This window comes from Ovis canadensis, chromosome 19 (genome assembly GCF_042477335.2).
Source record: "Ovis canadensis isolate MfBH-ARS-UI-01 breed Bighorn chromosome 19, ARS-UI_OviCan_v2, whole genome shotgun sequence".
NCBI classification, from domain to species: Eukaryota; Metazoa; Chordata; class Mammalia; order Artiodactyla; family Bovidae; genus Ovis; species Ovis canadensis.
The window spans coordinates 31,646,506-31,663,391 of record NC_091263.1 but is presented as its reverse complement, the minus strand read 5'-3'; the positions used below and the strand labels follow the sequence as shown (position 1 = coordinate 31,663,391).

General features: G+C 46.0%; 1 protein-coding gene across 1 annotated transcript in view; it reads right to left on the bottom strand.

The window, feature by feature from the left end:
* Positions 1 to 11,870, bottom strand: part of LHFPL4 (LHFPL tetraspan subfamily member 4) — a 29,117-nt gene extending 17,247 nt beyond the window's left edge. The window contains exon 1 of the mRNA XM_069560690.1: positions 11,465 to 11,870. Within this exon, the coding sequence (XP_069416791.1) occupies positions 11,465 to 11,870 (406 nt within the window). The remainder of the gene's footprint in view (positions 1 to 11,464) is intronic.
* Positions 11,871 to 16,886: the final 5,016 nt, after the last annotated feature.

Sequence of the window (16,886 nt, the reverse complement as noted above, 5' to 3'; positions counted from 1 at the left end):
ATTAGCAAATGGAACCTAATCAAATTTTAAAACTTTTGCATACCGAAGAAAACCATCAACAAAATGAAAAGACACCCTACAGAATGGGAGAAAATATTTACAAACTGTGCAATTGACAAGGGGTTAATAACCAAAATATATAAATAGCTCATACAACTCAAAAGAACCAAATAATCCAATTTTTAAATTAGCAAGGCAGAAGACAGTTCTCTGAAGAAGACGTACAGGTGGCCAATAGGCACCTGAAAAGATGCTCAACATCACTATTAGAGAAATGCAAATAAAAACCACAATGAGGTATTACCTCACACTAGTCAGAATGGCTAGCCTCAAAAAGTCTACAAATAATAAATGCTGGAGAGGATGTGGAGAACAGAGAACCCTCCTACACTGTTGGTGGGAATGTAAATTATTGCAGCCACAATGGAGAACAGTATGCAGGTTCCCTAAAAGACTAAAAATAGAGGCAACATATGATCCAGCTATCCCACCCCTGGACATATATCCAGAAAAGACCCAAAAAAAGTGATATGCATATATACACAATGGAATATTATTCAGTCATAAAAATAATGAAATACTGTCACCCGCAGCGACATGGATGGACTCAGAGAATGTCATACAGAACAGAAACAGAACTCACAACTAGAAAACCAACTTATTGCTACCAAAGGGGAAAGGGAGAGGGGAGAGGAATAGATTAAGAATAAGGGATGAACAGACACAAAATTCTATACATAAAATAGATAAACAACAAGGATTTACTATAATGACAGAGGGAACTATATTCAGTATCTTATAATAACTTATAATGGAATATAATCTGAAAAATATATAACTGAATCACTTTGTTATACACATAAAACTAACACAATATTAAATATTGTATAAGTCGACTATACTTCAGTTTTTTTTAGAAAAAGGCAGTATGATGCCCAAAACAATCTTGAAAAAGGAATGCAGTTGGAGGACTCACACTTCCTGATTGGAAAACTCACTAGAAAGCAACAGTCATCAAGACAGTCTGTTACTGGCATACGGGTAGACATACAGATCAACAGAACAGAAATGAGAGTCCAGAAATTAACCCATAGTCAGGTGATTTTAGGTAAGGGCGCCAAGACCATTCAACTCAGAAGGAACACTGTTTTCAATAAACACTGCTGGGACAACTGGACAGCCACAAGCAAAAGAATGAAGTTGAACCCTTACCTTACACCGTACACAAGAATTAACTCAAATGGATCAGAGCCCTAAGTGTAAGCATGGAAACTATAAAATTCTTAGAGAAAAACATACAGGGACATTTCTGTAACCTTGGATTTGGAAACGGATTCTTAGATATGACATCTAAAGCACAAGCAACAACAGAATGATAAGTTGGACTTTATATAAATTTAAAACTTCAGTGCTACAAAGAACACTATCAAGAAGGTGAAAAGATAGCCACAGAATACTAGAAAATATATGCAAATCATATATCTGATAAGGGACTTATATCAAGAACAAAAAGAATTCTTACAACTCAATAGTCAAAAGAAAAATAACACAATTTGAAAATGGGTAAAGGGGAAGGGGATGTAGAGAGGAAAGAAATAGGTGAGTGAGAGATTAAGAGGTACAAACTCCCAGCTGCAAAATAAACGAGTTATGGGTATGTAAGATACAGTGTGGGGAATATAGTCAATAATTATGTAATGTCTTTGTACAGTAACGGAGTAACCAGAGTTATCATGGTGATCATTCTGAAATATACAGAAATATCAAATCACTATGTTGTATGATAGGAACTAACATAGCACAGTAGGTAAATTATACTTTAAAAAATCAGAAAAAGAAATCAGATGACTTGTGGTTATCAGAGGTGGGGGTGGAGTGAGACAGAATAGGATGAAGGTGATCAAAAGGTACAAACTTCCAGGGATAAGATAAATAAGTACTAGGAATGTAATGTACAGTATTAGAAATATAATTACCACTGCTGTATATTATATATGAAAGTTGTTGAGAGTAAATCCTAAAAACAAACAAAAAAGTAAATCACAAGAGTTCTTATCACACAAAAAATTTTTTTCTATTTCTTTAATTTTGTATCTATATAATCACTGCAGATGGTGATTGCAGCAAAAAATGAAATTAAAAGACGCTTACTCCTTGGAAGGAAAGTTATGACCAACCTAGATAGTATATTGAAAAGCAGAGATATTATTTTGCCAACAAAGGTCCGTCTAGTCAAGGCTATGGTTTTTCCAGTGGTCATGTATGGATGTGAGAGTTGGGCTGTGAAGAAAGCTGAGCACCAAAGAACTGATGCTTTTGAACTGTGGTGTTGGAGAAGACACTTGAGAGTCCCTTGGACTGCAAGGAGATCCAACCAGTCCATCCTAAAGGAGATCAGTCCTGGGTGTTCATTGGAAGGACTGATGCTGAAGCTGAAACTCTAATACTTTGGCCACCTCATGCAAACAGTTGACTCATTGGAAAAGACTTTGATGCTGGGAAGGATTGGGGGCAGGAGGAGAAGGGGACGGCAGAGGATGAGATGGCTGCATGGCATCACCAACTCAATGGATGTGAGTTTGAGTGAACTCCGGGAGATGGTGATGGACAGGGAGGCCTGGCGTGCTGTGATTCATGGGGTCGCAAAGAGTTGGACACGATTGAGCAACTGAACTGAACTGAACTGAAGATGATGGATGTTTGCTAAACTTATTGTGATAATCATTCATAATATATGTAAGCCAAATTATGCTGTATGCCTGAAACTTATACAGTGCTATGTGTCAATTATATCTCAATAAAACTGAAAGGGAAAAAATGGGCAAAGGACTTGAATAAATGTTTCTCCAAATAAGATATGCAAATGGCAAACAAGCATGTGAAAAGATGTTTAGTTGTTAGAGAAGTGCAAACCAAACCCACAGTGAATTATCAGTTCATACCCACTAGGATGGCTATAATCAAAAAGTCAGGTTAAAAAAAAAAGATAATAACACAAGTGTTGATGAGGATATGAATAAGAACCCTCATACATTTGCTGGTGGGAATGTAAAATGATACTGCCACTTTGGAAAACAATCTAGCAGTTCTTCAAAATGTTAAAGTTGACACTTGAGCCAGCAATTCCACTCCCACATATATATCCAAGGGAACTGAAAACATGTCATATCCAAGGGAACCAAAAACATGTATCCACACAAAAACTTGTACACAAATATTCACAGCAACAGTATTCAAAATAGCCAAAAGATAGAAACAACCCAAATGTCCAACAGCTGATAAATGGATAAACACAATGTGGTATATCCACACAGTGGAATATTATTCAGCCATAAAAAAGGGAAGAAATATTGACATATGCTACATCATGAACGAACCTTGAAAACATTATGCTAAGTGAAAGAGGTCAGTCACAAAGACCACAAATTATACGATTCTATTCACACAAGTGAAGACGGAAATGGCAAGCCACTCCTGTTCTTGCCTGGGAAATCCCATGGACAGAGAAGCCTGGTAGGCTACAGTCCATAAGACTGCAAAAGAATCAGACATGTCTTAGTGACTAAACAACAACAATTTATACAAAATGCCCAGAACAGTCTTACTAGATAAGAGAGTAGGTTAAAGGTTGCTTAGAGGAGGGAGAGGATGGGGATGGTAGGCTTAGGGGGTGACAACCTAAGGGTATAAGCCTTCTTCTTGAGATGATGTAAATATCTTAAAATCAATTGTGGTAATGGTTACACAACTCTGTAAATATACTAAAAACTACTAAATTGTACACTTTATACATGAGAATTTTGTGGCACATGATTTATATGCCAATAAAGCTGTTACCAAAAGAGGGGGATGCGCAATGTATCTTCTTCTTTCTCTCAGATCACTTATTCTGAGGTCTCTTCCAACCCAAATCAAGCTTCAGCTGACCCCAGTCCTCACTGAGGTCTTGGGTGCAATTTCATGAGAGACCTCGAGCCAGAACTACCCATCTAAGCTGCTCCCAAATACCTGTGACTCACAGAAACAGAGATAAGAAATGAGTAAGCCACTGGGTTTGGGGGTAATTTTCTCTGCAGCAATAGATAACTAGAATACCGTTGATGAAAAAAAAAAAAATTGTTGGCATTTGCTTGTATATTTATGCAATTTCTCAGAAAGGATACTCAAGAAATGGTAAAAGTGTTTGCCCCTGAGAAGAGGCCCCTGGGAAGAGACCTCTGGGAGGATCCCTGAGGGATGAGAGCAGGGAGGACACATGTGATTGTACCTCATTTTATCTTTTGAATTTTGTTTCATATGCAATGTATTAACTTTTCCAAAAGGAAAACAAAAGTCAAAGAATTTTAAACACTTTTTAAAAAGTCAACAACTATCCGCTGCTTATAAAGTCTAAACTTCTCAGCGTGGTGTACAAGGCATCCACGGTGCAGCCCTTGTCCATCTTCCCAGTCTCAGCTCTCACCTCCCTTCACACTAATTGTTTGTGGCGCCGGAAATGCACCAGGCTTTCCCCTCCTCCGCACCTTAAATCATACTGTCTCTTGTGCCTGGTTCCGCTTCTCCTTCCTCCCCATCCTTTAAGACTCATCTCAAACGCTGTTACTTTTTTGCAAGACTTCCCTGGCTGTCCTTAATGTGTCAGAAGTGCGTGCCCCCAAGATACCCTTGCGTGATTCAGTCATTTCATGTGTCATCCTACAGTGTGATGATCTGATTTCTTTCCTATATCTCTCATTAGACTATGAGCAAGGACTCTTTTTTTCCCCTTTGGCAATACCATGGGCTTCCCTGGTAGCTTGGATGGTAAGAATCCTCCTGCAATGCAGGAGACCCCGGTTCAATTCCTAGGTTGGGAAGATCCCCTGAAGAAGGGATAGGCTACCCACTCCAGTATTCTTGGGCTTCCTTGGTGTCTCAGATGGTAAAGAATCTGCCTGCAATGCGGGAGACCTCGGTTCGATCCCTGGATTGGGAAGATCCCCTGGAGGAGGGCATGGCAACTCACCCTAGTATTCTTGCCTGGAGAATCCCCATGGACAGAGGAGCCTGGTGGGCTACAGTCAATGGTGTCACAAAGAGTCCGACACGACTGAGGGACTAAGCACAGCACAGCACAAACCACGCAGCATGCAGAACTTTCCTGACCAGAGATGGAACCCGCGCCCCCTGCAGGGGAAGTTCGGAATCTCAACCACTGGACCGCGTGGGAAATTCCTGGGAAAGAGGACTCACTCAGGCTTCCCTGAGCCTAACACACAGAGGAGGCTGTCAGTAAGAGGACTGGTATGAGAAGGGTGTAGGGAGAGAGGGAGCAAAGCGGAAAATGAAAGAAGGGAGGGAGGGAAGGAAGGTGAAAGCAAGAAAGAAGGAAGAAAGGAGAGTTGGTGGAGAAAGAAAAGGAGGGAGGGAAAAAGGGTAGGAGGAAAGAAAGTCCCCACATGTGCTCAGCAGTCTCACTACATACAACAAAGACTCTCTGGATGAAGAAAACCCCAAACCAGATGTAACACATAACCCACGGAAGTGGGGAGGAATGTGGATACATATCTAAGCTGTAGTGACGTCGCTGTTTGTAGCACCGAGACCCCTGATGATTTAGGACACACATCTTAGGCTGGAAGATGCTCACCTCCGATCACTACCCAACCCCCGGTGTTGCCATCAGTCTCCCCAGCTCCCACTCCATCTCACATGCTCTCTTCTCCATGGTGATTCTAGCACCAGTCAGTGCCCTGCACATAGTAGGTCCTCAACACTGAGTAAATGTGGTCAGAATCATCTCCCTTCTGTAGACAGAAGGGTCTCACTTTGTGACCGTGAATCTGTCTCTTCTCTCTGGAACTCAGTTTTTTCATCTCTACAATGAGGGTGTGGAGCCAGCTGATGAGTAGGACCCTTCACAGCTAACAGTCCTTGGCTTCTCAAGGCCTCTGATCAACTCAGCAAGTCCAGAGTCTTTCACCCGAGCAGCAAGGACTCCTCACAAGCAGCTCTTCACTCAGACTACGTCACAGGAATGAGTGACCATTCATCGGTTGATCACTGTACACCAGGAACCACACTCAGCATTCCAGCCCCATGGCTTCATTTCTTTCTTTCCATCACCTCTGAAGTAGGTACATAAGCATCATCTTACCAAAAAGGGAACTGAGAATCGGAGAAGCAACCCCATTTATCCAAGGAACACAACTGGGAGGTGGCAGAGCAGGAATTCTAAGTGCTCCACCACTTCTCCACACTGCCCGCTCTGACCCTGAACCAGGCTTCCAGCTAGCAACCTCCCCTTGGCTAACCTCACTCAGCCCACAGGTGAGCACTCAGTACATTGACCTTACTGTTGTAATGTGTATGTTCACATCCTGGGTCCCAGTTCAGGGGTAAAAACAGATTCTAGATCCATTTAGACTCATATGAAGTTTCAGCTCCTCCCTTCGCTAGATGTCTGACCTTTAGACAAGTCATTTTAACAGATGAAGAGCAAATGACATAATGAATGTGAAAATGGCTAGCACCTCGTAAATGGGAAAGACCAGATAAAGCACAGCAGAGAGATTCGGACAAGCCCTGAAAAGCTGACACCTCACTCCACAAAGAGCCACCTGAGTCTCCCAGTCTTTGCACTTAGCATTCAGCTCTTCTGGCAAATTTGTCCTGTCTTTATTCCCATCCTGAATGTTCCTTTATAAATCCTTCATAAATCCTTGGGCTTTCAAGTTAGACAGACAGGGTTACAGTTCTGGCTCAACCACTTACCCACTGCATGACCTTGGACAAATGACTCTCCTTTCTGAGGCTCAGTGTTCTCACCTATGAAATATTCATTAGGGTACCTACTCCATAGGGAGGTTGTGAGGAGTCAATAATAGTATGCATGTAAATGTTTAGCATGTGGTCAAGCATATAATAATAAAGGCTCAGAAATTGTTAACTGTTTTTTCCTGAATAATAACAGTGGTCATAGCTTTGAACTATCTGCTGATTAAAATTTCTGACCCAGTGCTCAGAGCCTCGCACACTGGAGCTCCATCATTCCTTCCTGGCCCTGTTCCCTGCTGCTCCCCTAAGTGAAGCCCACACTCAAGCCAGATGTGGCTTTCTCCCCTCTGTCTCTCCACCATGATCTTCCCCTCCATTCAGAATGCTCTCTCAAACCTCACATCTGGCCACACCCAGCCCTACTCAAGCTTCACCTCCCCAGTAAGCCAGCAGCCTCCTCAATTGCCCTGGGTTTCCACAGCACCTAAGGCTGAGCACATATTAGTGGTCAGACTGTCCAGGGGGAGGTTTCTGTCTGCAATTGTCTAACCTACAGTACCTCTCCTCCAGTGGTCACACCTGATTTCCCTGTGTGGGAATCTCTTTTTCCCCTATCAATTCATGTGTCCCAGGAATGGGCAGGTGGCCGAGACCTTAGACAAAGTCTCACTGATTCATTAAGAGGTGGACTCTTGACCAAAGCTGAGCCAATCAGAATGGGCCCTGGAATTTTTTCTGCAATCACTGAATAACAAGTGTTCTTTTGTCCACAGGCAGTGCTAAGTTGAAGCAATGTAAATTCAGAGCTGCTGGTAGCCATACCTGTCACCTTCAAAAGAGAAGTGAACTTAACAACAAGCCAACACAGAGGAATCAGAAAATGGAGAGAGACTTATTTTTAATGACATTATTTGAGCATCTGGATCCATCCATGCCTGAAGCCAATGCTCCTGACTATTAATGTATGTGAGCCAAAACCACTACCCTCTTTCAGTTCAGTTCAGTTGCTCAGTCATGTCCAACTCTTTGGGACGCCATGGACTGCAGCACGCCAGGCTTCCCTGTCCATCACCAACTCCCGGAGCTTACTCAAACTCATGTCCATTGAGTCGGTGATGCCATCCAACCATCTCATCCTCTGTTGTCCCCTTCTCCTCCCACCTTCAATCTTTCCCAGCATCAGGGTCTTTTCAAATGAGTCAGTTCTTTGCCTCAGGTAGACAAAGTATTGGAGTTTCAGCTGCAGCATCAGTCCTTCCAGTCAGGACTGATTTCCTTTAGAATTGACTGATTGGATCTCCTTGCAGTCCAAGGGACTCTCAAGAGCCTTCTCCAGCACCACAGTTCAAAAGCATCAATCCTTTGGTGCCCAGCTTTCTTTGTAGTCCAACTCACACATCCATACATGACTACTGGAAAAACTATAGCTTTGACTAGACAGACCTTTGTTGGCAAAGTAATATCTCTGCTTTTTAATATGCTGTCTAGGTTGGTCATAGCTTTTCTTCCAAGGAGCAAGTGTCTTAATTTTATGGCTGCAGTCACCATCTGCAGTGACCCTGGAGCCCAAGAAAATTAAGTCTGTCACTGTTTCCATTGTTTCCCCATCTATTTGCCATGAAGCAATGGGATGATCTTAGTTTTCTGAATTGAGTTTTAAGCCAACTTTTTTCACTCTCCTCTTTCACTTTCATCAAGAGGCTCTTTAGTTCTTCTTTGCTTTCTGCCATAAGGGTGGTGTCATCTGCATATCTACCCCCTTTACCTTATTTTAATTTACTTAAGTCAGCTTGAGTTGGCTTTCTGTCACTTCACAGAGAGTGTTGACCAATATAGTGATTCAGCTAGACGGTAAGCTTCCTGTGAGCAGAGATTGTGCTTTATAGACCTAGGAGCCTTTAGGTCAGAGTTGATCTCAGTGTTGCAGCACCTAGCAGAGGGATGATCACTGAGCAGGTGAGGAATATAGAAGGGAATAAATTTCTCTTTGTATCTTCCCAATGGTCCAGTGCTCTGCACTCAGAAGACTCTAAGATATTTAAGGAAAGGGACTTCCCAGGCGGTCTAGTGGTTAAGACTCCATGTTCCCAATGCAGGGGGCAGGGGTTTTATCCTTAGGTGGGGAACTAATATCCAACATGCTTCATAATGCAGCCAAAGACAAAAACAAACAAAAAACCTGAGTAAATGTTCACTTGAACAAAAACTATACAACAGGCATTCTTTTTTTTTTTTTTTTTTTTGCTGCATGGCATGCGGGATCTTAGTTCCCCAACCAGGGATTGAACCCATGCTGCTTGCAGTAGAAGCACAGAGTCTTAACCACTGGACTGCCAGAGAAGGCTCTCTACTTATGTGATACAAACAAGGTCCTCTTCTTCTCTGCAGTTTCTCTGAGAATGACTGATTTCTCCCTTTCTAAGTAGAATGATCTTAGTGAAAGAGGTATTCTAGGAACCCCACATGGCTGAAAGACATATTTTAAATCCACTAATCTGACTGATTAGTCCCCCATTGTACAGATGAGAAAACTGAGATTTAAGCCAAAAATGGTTGCTTAACACTGCATGGTGAGTCACAGGCAGAATTAGCTAAGATACACACACACACCCCAGCACAATGCCATGACTAGTAGTCCAGTGCTCCAGTCCCTGCCCTTTATTAAGCAAAGTGAATCAATCACTTACCCAGAGCTCAGAAATCTCTAAGCCAGATAGAATGAACTGCTCAACTCTGATAACCACCTTTGGAGTGGGGCAGTTAGACAAGGGAAAGAGCACTGGGCCAGGAGTCAAGCCTAGTTTACTCTATTACTGGCTGTGTGACATTCACTTCTCCAGGCTCAGTTTCCTCTCTCTAAGATAGGAGTGGAAGAAGGCAGGGTTCAAAGAAGCTGATTTCTCAGATCCCTGAAATTCTATATTTACATGGGGTTGTTGGATGGTTCATCAAATCCCCAAGTTTAAACCCACATGGATTACAGAGAATTGGAAGAGCAAGAGGTCAACAACCCATCTGCAGACTACAAATTAAAGTTCAGGAAATGGGAGTTCCAGCTGAGTTTATATTCTTTCTGGCTCGCCTTATAAGAGTAGAATGGAAATCACTTTCTGGGAATTGACAGATACCTCCACACACACATCCTACAATTCTCCTTTCTCATTTTCTTTAGAATCTTAAAAGACCTCCATCTAAGTTGATTGTAGTGAGATGGATTTGAAACAACCCCATCAGAATGTCCATACTGAATAAATGCTGACTTCTGCAAGGCAGTCCTTTTGAGAGCTTGATTAGTTCTTCCAATGAGCCCATAATTCCTCCAAGCATTTGTAACAGTCCTCCTAGGCAAGCAAAAAAGTCTCCTGATTTTGCTTTCACAGCTTGACTTTCATCTCCAGCGACCATTCTCAGTTTGATCACCTCCTGTGTTTTCTACACTTGGCCATTTCCAAAAACCAGAGACCTTCTTGAAAAGATAGTAGTTTTCCCTCCATGACAATGTTCAAGAGCATATGCCTCACAATCCAAAGACAATTCCTTACAGTGTTTTAAGCAGTGGAATCATCAGCAAGTGACAGAACACCTTCTACAGGAAGTCTCTTTTGAAGGGGCTGACACTTGTTGAATATCCTGAGACACTTATTTTTAAAGACCATCTTAGCTGCATAATCATCACATTTTCCCTTTTCTTTCTCAACCCTGGAATGCTCTAAGCTTTTTCCTTCACCATATCTTCATCAGTCTTCCTCCTCCATATCCCTGCCATATCCTGGCCCCATTTTCCCCAGCCCAACTCTCTTCTCTGCCTGCAACTAGGCAAATGCCCAAGTTGCTGAATCTTCAAAATCTGTCTTCGATTGAAAGGTAGGCAGGGGTGGGGGGAGGGAGTCTCTAATGGATCCTGGAAAACTGTCTCAGCAGTTCCTACTCCCAAAAGGCCCTTCTCTGGTCTTTAGGGCAAGGTGTCTGTCTTAGCCAAACATTTCAGAGAGTCCCCAGAGACTCATTCTCACTAGGCATGGCACCAGAACCCTTTCTGCCTTTGGGGTAGGGGGTGCTGGAGACTTGCCCTCCAGAGACCCATGTTTCCAGGTGTTGTCAACCACCCACATTTCAAACATTGGATAGACACAATAGACAGCCTTCTCCAACCCCCCTCATCTTTTCACAGCACTTCATAGTTTACAAAATACTTTTTCATGAGTATTTGGAATCTTCTCCACTGTTTTACAGATGAGAAAACAGAGCCTCATAGAAGTAAAGTGAAACATCGAGGTTGATAACATAAGCAAGTTAAAGGTCAAAGTCAGACCCCTTGATTCCCCATCTCATGCTTTTTTTCAGCGCAACAGAAATCACTCACATATAGAGTAACTCTTCATTCAGACAATTCTTTCCCCTAAGACAACCAAAAGAGACTCTCAGAGACCCTCAGAAACTCAGACAAAATGCTTAACACATCAATAAACGCAATCTTCCCACATCCAAGCACACAAACCTATAGACAGCTCTAAGCCTCTGCCCTCTGCCTCAACGTGTCTCTCTCATAGAATCCCCTCCCCAGTGGCTACTGAGAGTCAGTGAAGGAGGTGTGTCTTTAGACAGAGGAGCAGAATCTATCTCTGACTCCTTCAAAAAGGGGTCTCGGAAGAAAGGAGCCCCGTCCTCGGCGTCTGTTCTAGGGGTCCCGCCCCCGCCCCTCCCCTACCTGCCAAGAGCTGCATCCAGGCGCAGATCTTGTAGACCGTGGCCGTGTTGCAGAAGAAGAAAAGCGCAAAGCAGGTGATGCAGCCGAGGATCAGCACCATGGAGAGCAGCACGAAGAAGGCGGCCGCCTTGAAGGCGCCGGACGGGATGGTGCTGAAGTCGGTGAACGAGCCACGGCAGGTGAGCTCTCGGCCCGCCAGCCCGCTGCCCACACAGTAGTGGAAGAGGCCGAAGTAGCCAGGTTTGGGGGTGCTCACGCTGTCGCCCACCCAGTAGGGCTGGATGAAGACCACCACGTTGATGATGGCGAAGCAGATGGTGAAGATGGCCCATAGCACGCCGATGGCCCGCGAGTTCCGCATGTAGTGCTCGTGGTAGAGCTTGGAGGCCTCCTGCGAGGGCAGCATGGTGCCCGGGGGCGGGGCCGGCGGCGGCGGCGGCTGGCGGGGGCCGCCGGCCCGGGACCGACCGCCGGGCTGCCGGGCGGGAGCTGGGGACGCACGCGAGAAGCGGCCCTGAGCCAAGGCACCCGCGAGGGCGGGGCCTGAGGCGGAGCTGAGTGGACCCGGGGGCTGGTATGGAGGAGCTAGGAAGGGGTCATGAGAGTACTGGGGAGGGGTCGGGGTAGGGGGAGACTGGCAAAGATCTCCAATTTGGGGACCTAGGAAGAGGCCATGTGAAAGTTGGGGGGCTGGGATGAGGGGGCTGGAATGAGAATATGGGAGCTGGGGGGAGTGCTAGAAAGTGGTTATGGTGGAGTTGGGGAGGGGGCTTGGGGACTAGTATTGGCGGAGTAAGAGGGGATGGTGGGGAGATGGAATGGAGGCTGTGGTCCGGTACTGAAGAATTAGCTGAGGGGTTTTACAGGGAGGTCGGAAGGGAATTTGAGGGTTGGTATTAGGGGTAAAAGGAGGTCTGGTATTGGGTGTCTAAAAGGGGTCTGTGGAAAGGGAGGTGGGCGCTTCCGTGAGGGGGTAAGAAGGGGATATACGGGGCAAGTACTAGGGGACTGGGAAGGTGATATGGGGGCTGGGGCAGGGAGGGCGAAGTGGAAGAACCAGGATGAGGCTAGAGGAACGTCGGGGGACCGGGACTGCAGGGTCTGAACACGGGGCGGGGGGTTGGGAGGGTCCCTCAGAAGACAGGGCTGGATGGAGGCTGAGGGGAGGCTAGGTTTGGCGCGCCAGGGCGAGGGAGAGAGGTTTTCCAGGCCAAGGGGACGACGGACCGGGGCCGGCGGGCAGCCCGGGCCGCGAGTTAGCGGGCAAGGGGCAGGGGGCCGTCGCCGGGGAGCGGGGGAGCGGCCGGGCCCCAGCAGGGCCGGGGGTGGGGGGTGGGGGGCGGCTACCCCGCGCCCAGGCCGGACGCGCGCGGAGGCTGCGGCCGCGGGGAGGGGGTGCGGGGAGACCAACCTGGGCCCGATCCGGAGCGGTGGGTCCAGGACTGGCACGGCCTAGGCGCCGCGGCTCTGCGCTCCCAGAGGCGGCTTGCCGGGCCCAGGCGGCGGCCTCTGCGCGGCCTCCATCTTGCTCGGGTTCTCCCCGGGGCGCGCTCCCGCGCCGAGGCGCGAGCTCTCGTGCACCGGCGCGGCCCGACGGAGGCGCGTTCCTGCAGCAGGCGTGCGGGGCGGAGCGGAGCGGAACAGGAAAGGGGAGCTCCGCGTTCTGGCAGTCCAGTCAGGGAGCGGGGTAGGCACGGTCCAGGGGGTCCCCAAGCCCGAGCAGTAAGCCTCCTCCACAGTAAGGCCTCCTAATTTGGGGGACCCCGTTTTCCCAGCCCGAGCTATGGGGTTGCCGGGCCCACGCAAAGCCCATGGGAACGGGGGAGGGTCCGAGCAGGGTATTAGTTGATAAGAGTTTGAACTGACCCCTGGCTCCCAGGTTAACTCAGGTAAAGCCTATCCCAGTGCCTCGAGTTGCACCATTTCACTTCCAGTCCTTTGGGTCTTGGAGGCATTGAAAGTTCCCAGAGGCTCCTAGGAAACTGCCAACACCTCTGGGAGAGGGAAACCCCCCACAAAACTGTTAACAGCCACTCCCGCGGTGGGGATTCGTTGGCCGCCAGTGCATTAGGAGTTAGGCCTGGAGAGCAGGACCCAGGGTGAGTATGGGGAACAGGAGAGAAGGAGGCTGGGGGCGTGTTGGTTTGTCTTCCTACACTTTCCCGGTGCCTGGCATGAAGTGGATACATCATGAGCTTGTAGTGTGTTAAAGGACAAAGCATCCAAGTCGACTCACGATTAGACTTGAGAACACGAAGGGGCGTACCAGGGGGGCCAGTGCAGGTCATTTCTTCCCTGCTGTGAAATAGCTTTTGGTTTAGGTTCTGCCAAGGTGATCTAAGCTGGCATCCAGAAAACTCTGGCTACTACTTACTGTCTCCCTGATCTTGCACTTGCTCTTTGAACCTCTGTTTCCCCATCTGTAAAGTGGGCAGATTAAGCCCCACTTGACAGGTATTGAGGGGTGGTGAAAATAATGTTAGTACGATCCAAGGACTGGACTATACACAGGGATCAGTCTGATGAAATTTAGAACTATCTACAAAGAAAAGACTATCATGTGAGGTTACCACCTGTCTTTTTTCTCATGGGGAGAGGGAGTGGGGTTTTGTGGGGGTTTTGTGGGGTTTTTGGTTGTTTTTGTTTTGCCAAGACGATGTACTTCTTGCTTTCTTGGTATTAAAAAAAAAAAAAAAAAAACAACTCTTTTTTAAAGAACTGGTGTTGATAGTTAATGGGATTTTTTTTCTTCAGTGTCCAAATTTGGCAAAATAATAGATAGGCAGTGTTGTTTTCAAATTTAAAAAAAAATTATGTGTAGTCCTCCACAATTTGAGGACCACAGACCCACATGAAGTCATTTCACCTGAGACAGTTTGCTCAGTCAATTTGGTTTCCCCTTCCATTGGTTCCTTGAAGAGGCATCCAGACTGTCTCCTGAGAACCCTAAGATCCCAGAAGCATTGAGCTGGAAGGGGTTATGGAGAGAGCCTCATTCCATGCCTTCTCCCACTTGAAGGGAGGCCAAGAGGAGGATTGACTTGTATGAAAAGGTGAGTCCTTACTGCCAGTTAAACTGATCAACCTGATTCATTACTTTTTTTAACCTACCCAATAAATATGTGAGAAGCTCCTGCAACGTGCCAGCACAGCACTATGCTGGGCCCTGGGGAGGAGATCAGGTAAAATAGATGTGGTCGCTGCCACCCTGAAGCATACAGCTTCATGAGGAGATAAAAGGTGCCAGAAGGAGCAGGGAGGGAAGTCATCCTCATAGGGCACCTTGAAGTCTTCTTCTGTGGGTGCTCCTGGTATGGGTACTGTTCTGAACATAAGTTACTGGAGTCAGAAGCTCCATCTTTTCTCCTTATCCTGCCATGAGTTATTGCTTTTTTTTTTTTTTTTTTTCCTATCCTGCTGAGGCAAGCTAGGCACTCCGAGGGGGCAGGGGGAAATTACAGAAGTCCACTTACTGTTCTCTCTCCAGGCAAGAACTGAGAGTTCTTGCTAAGATAGGGTCATTTCCAGCCAATACCCTAGCAAAGGAAGATTTGTGACTTGCTAGATACCCTTATACTGATCCCCAGAGAAGGCAATGGCACCCCACTCTAGTAATCTTGCCTGGAAAATCCCACGGATGGAGGAGCCTGGTAGGCTGCAGTCCATGGGGTCTCAAAGAGTTGGACACGACTGAGCGACTTCCCTTTCACTTTTCACTTTCATGCACTGGAGAAGGAAATGGCAACCCACTCCAGTGTTCTTGCCTGGAGAATCCCAGGGACGGGGGAGCCTGGTGGGCTGCCATCTATGGGGTCGCACAGAGTCAGACACAACTGAAGCGACTTAGCAGCAGCAGCAGAAGATACCCTTATGCCTAAAGTAAGTATTCAGTTACAATGAACAGTTATTAAGCACTTACAACATTCTAGCTCTCCTGATTTTTCTTTAAAAATATTGCCTCATTTAATCTTCACAATAACCCTGTGAGATCATGTTATTGGCTGAATTGTATCCCTCCTGCCTGCCCCCAAATTCATATGTTCAAGTCCTAACTTCCAGTATCTCAGAAGGTGGCTATTTGGAAATACGGCCTTTAAAGAGGTGGTTCGGGTAAAGTGAGATGATGAGTGGGCTCTAATCCAGTAACACAAGTGTCCTTATAAAAAGAGGAGTTGAGGACAGAGACTAGATGACGACCATGGGAACACAGAAAGGAAGCAGCTGTCTTCTGAGGGGCTTCAGAAGAAACCAAACTTGCTGACACCTTGATCATGGGACTTCTAGCCTCCAGAACTGTGAGAAGATACATTTCTGTTGTTTAAGCCACCCAGCTTGTAGTATGTTATAATGGCAGCCCTAGCAAACTAATACAAATAGGTGCTATCTTACAGATGAGGACAGTGAGGTATGCCTGTATTACAGATGAGGACTGAGAAGTTAAATTACTTCCCCAAAGTCACACCTCTAGCAAGTGAAACAGCTGGGATTTATGTCGTGCCCACATTCTTAATTACTGTGCCCTATAGATAATTCTTGGAGAAGGCAATGGCACCCCACTCCAGTACTCTTGCCTGGAAAATCCCATGGACAGAGGAGCCTGTAGGCTGCAGTCCATGGGGTCGCAAAGAGTCCTACACGACTGAGCGACTTCACTTTCACTTTTCACTTTCATGCATTGGAGAAGGAAATGGCAACCCACTCCAGTGTTCTTGCCTGGAGAATCCCAGGGATGGTGGAGCCTGATGGGCTACCGTCTATGGGGTCGCACAGAGTCGGACACGACTGAAGCGACTTAGCAGCAGCAGCAGCACAGATAATTCTGTAGAGTGGGTTAAATTCTTCTCAACCACCTGGGTTTCCTTTTTATTTCCATATCATTTGGTTACTGACATCAGACCATCTGGATTCAAGTCTCAGTTTTTCATCCCTTGGATCATAGGCTGTAAGGATGCAGCCTTTAGGCTGTATATGGTCATGTTCACAGTTTCATGACAAAGCCAAGAGGATAAGCCAATGTGTCCTCAGAGAGATGGAGAGGTTCTTAATACTTTTAAGTGAAGTGAGTGAAAGTCACTCAGTCATGTCCGACTCTTTGCAACCCCGTGGACTATTCAGTCCATGGAATTCTCCAGGCCAGAATACTGGAGTTGGTAGCCTTTCCCTTCTCCAGGGGATCTTCCCAACCTAGGGATGGAACCCAGGTTTCCCACATTGGAGACAGATTCTTTACCAGCTGAGCCACAAGGGAAGCCCCAATACTTTTAAGAGCCTATGGCAAAAGTTATGCCTGTCTTTCCATGGTTTTCTTGAATCCCACGCTTTTTTTTTACAATAGTCTGAATTTGGGGACAGGGAGGAGGGATACAGTTCAGCCGATAACACAAGCTCATAGGGTTATTGTGAAGATTAAATGAGGCAGCAT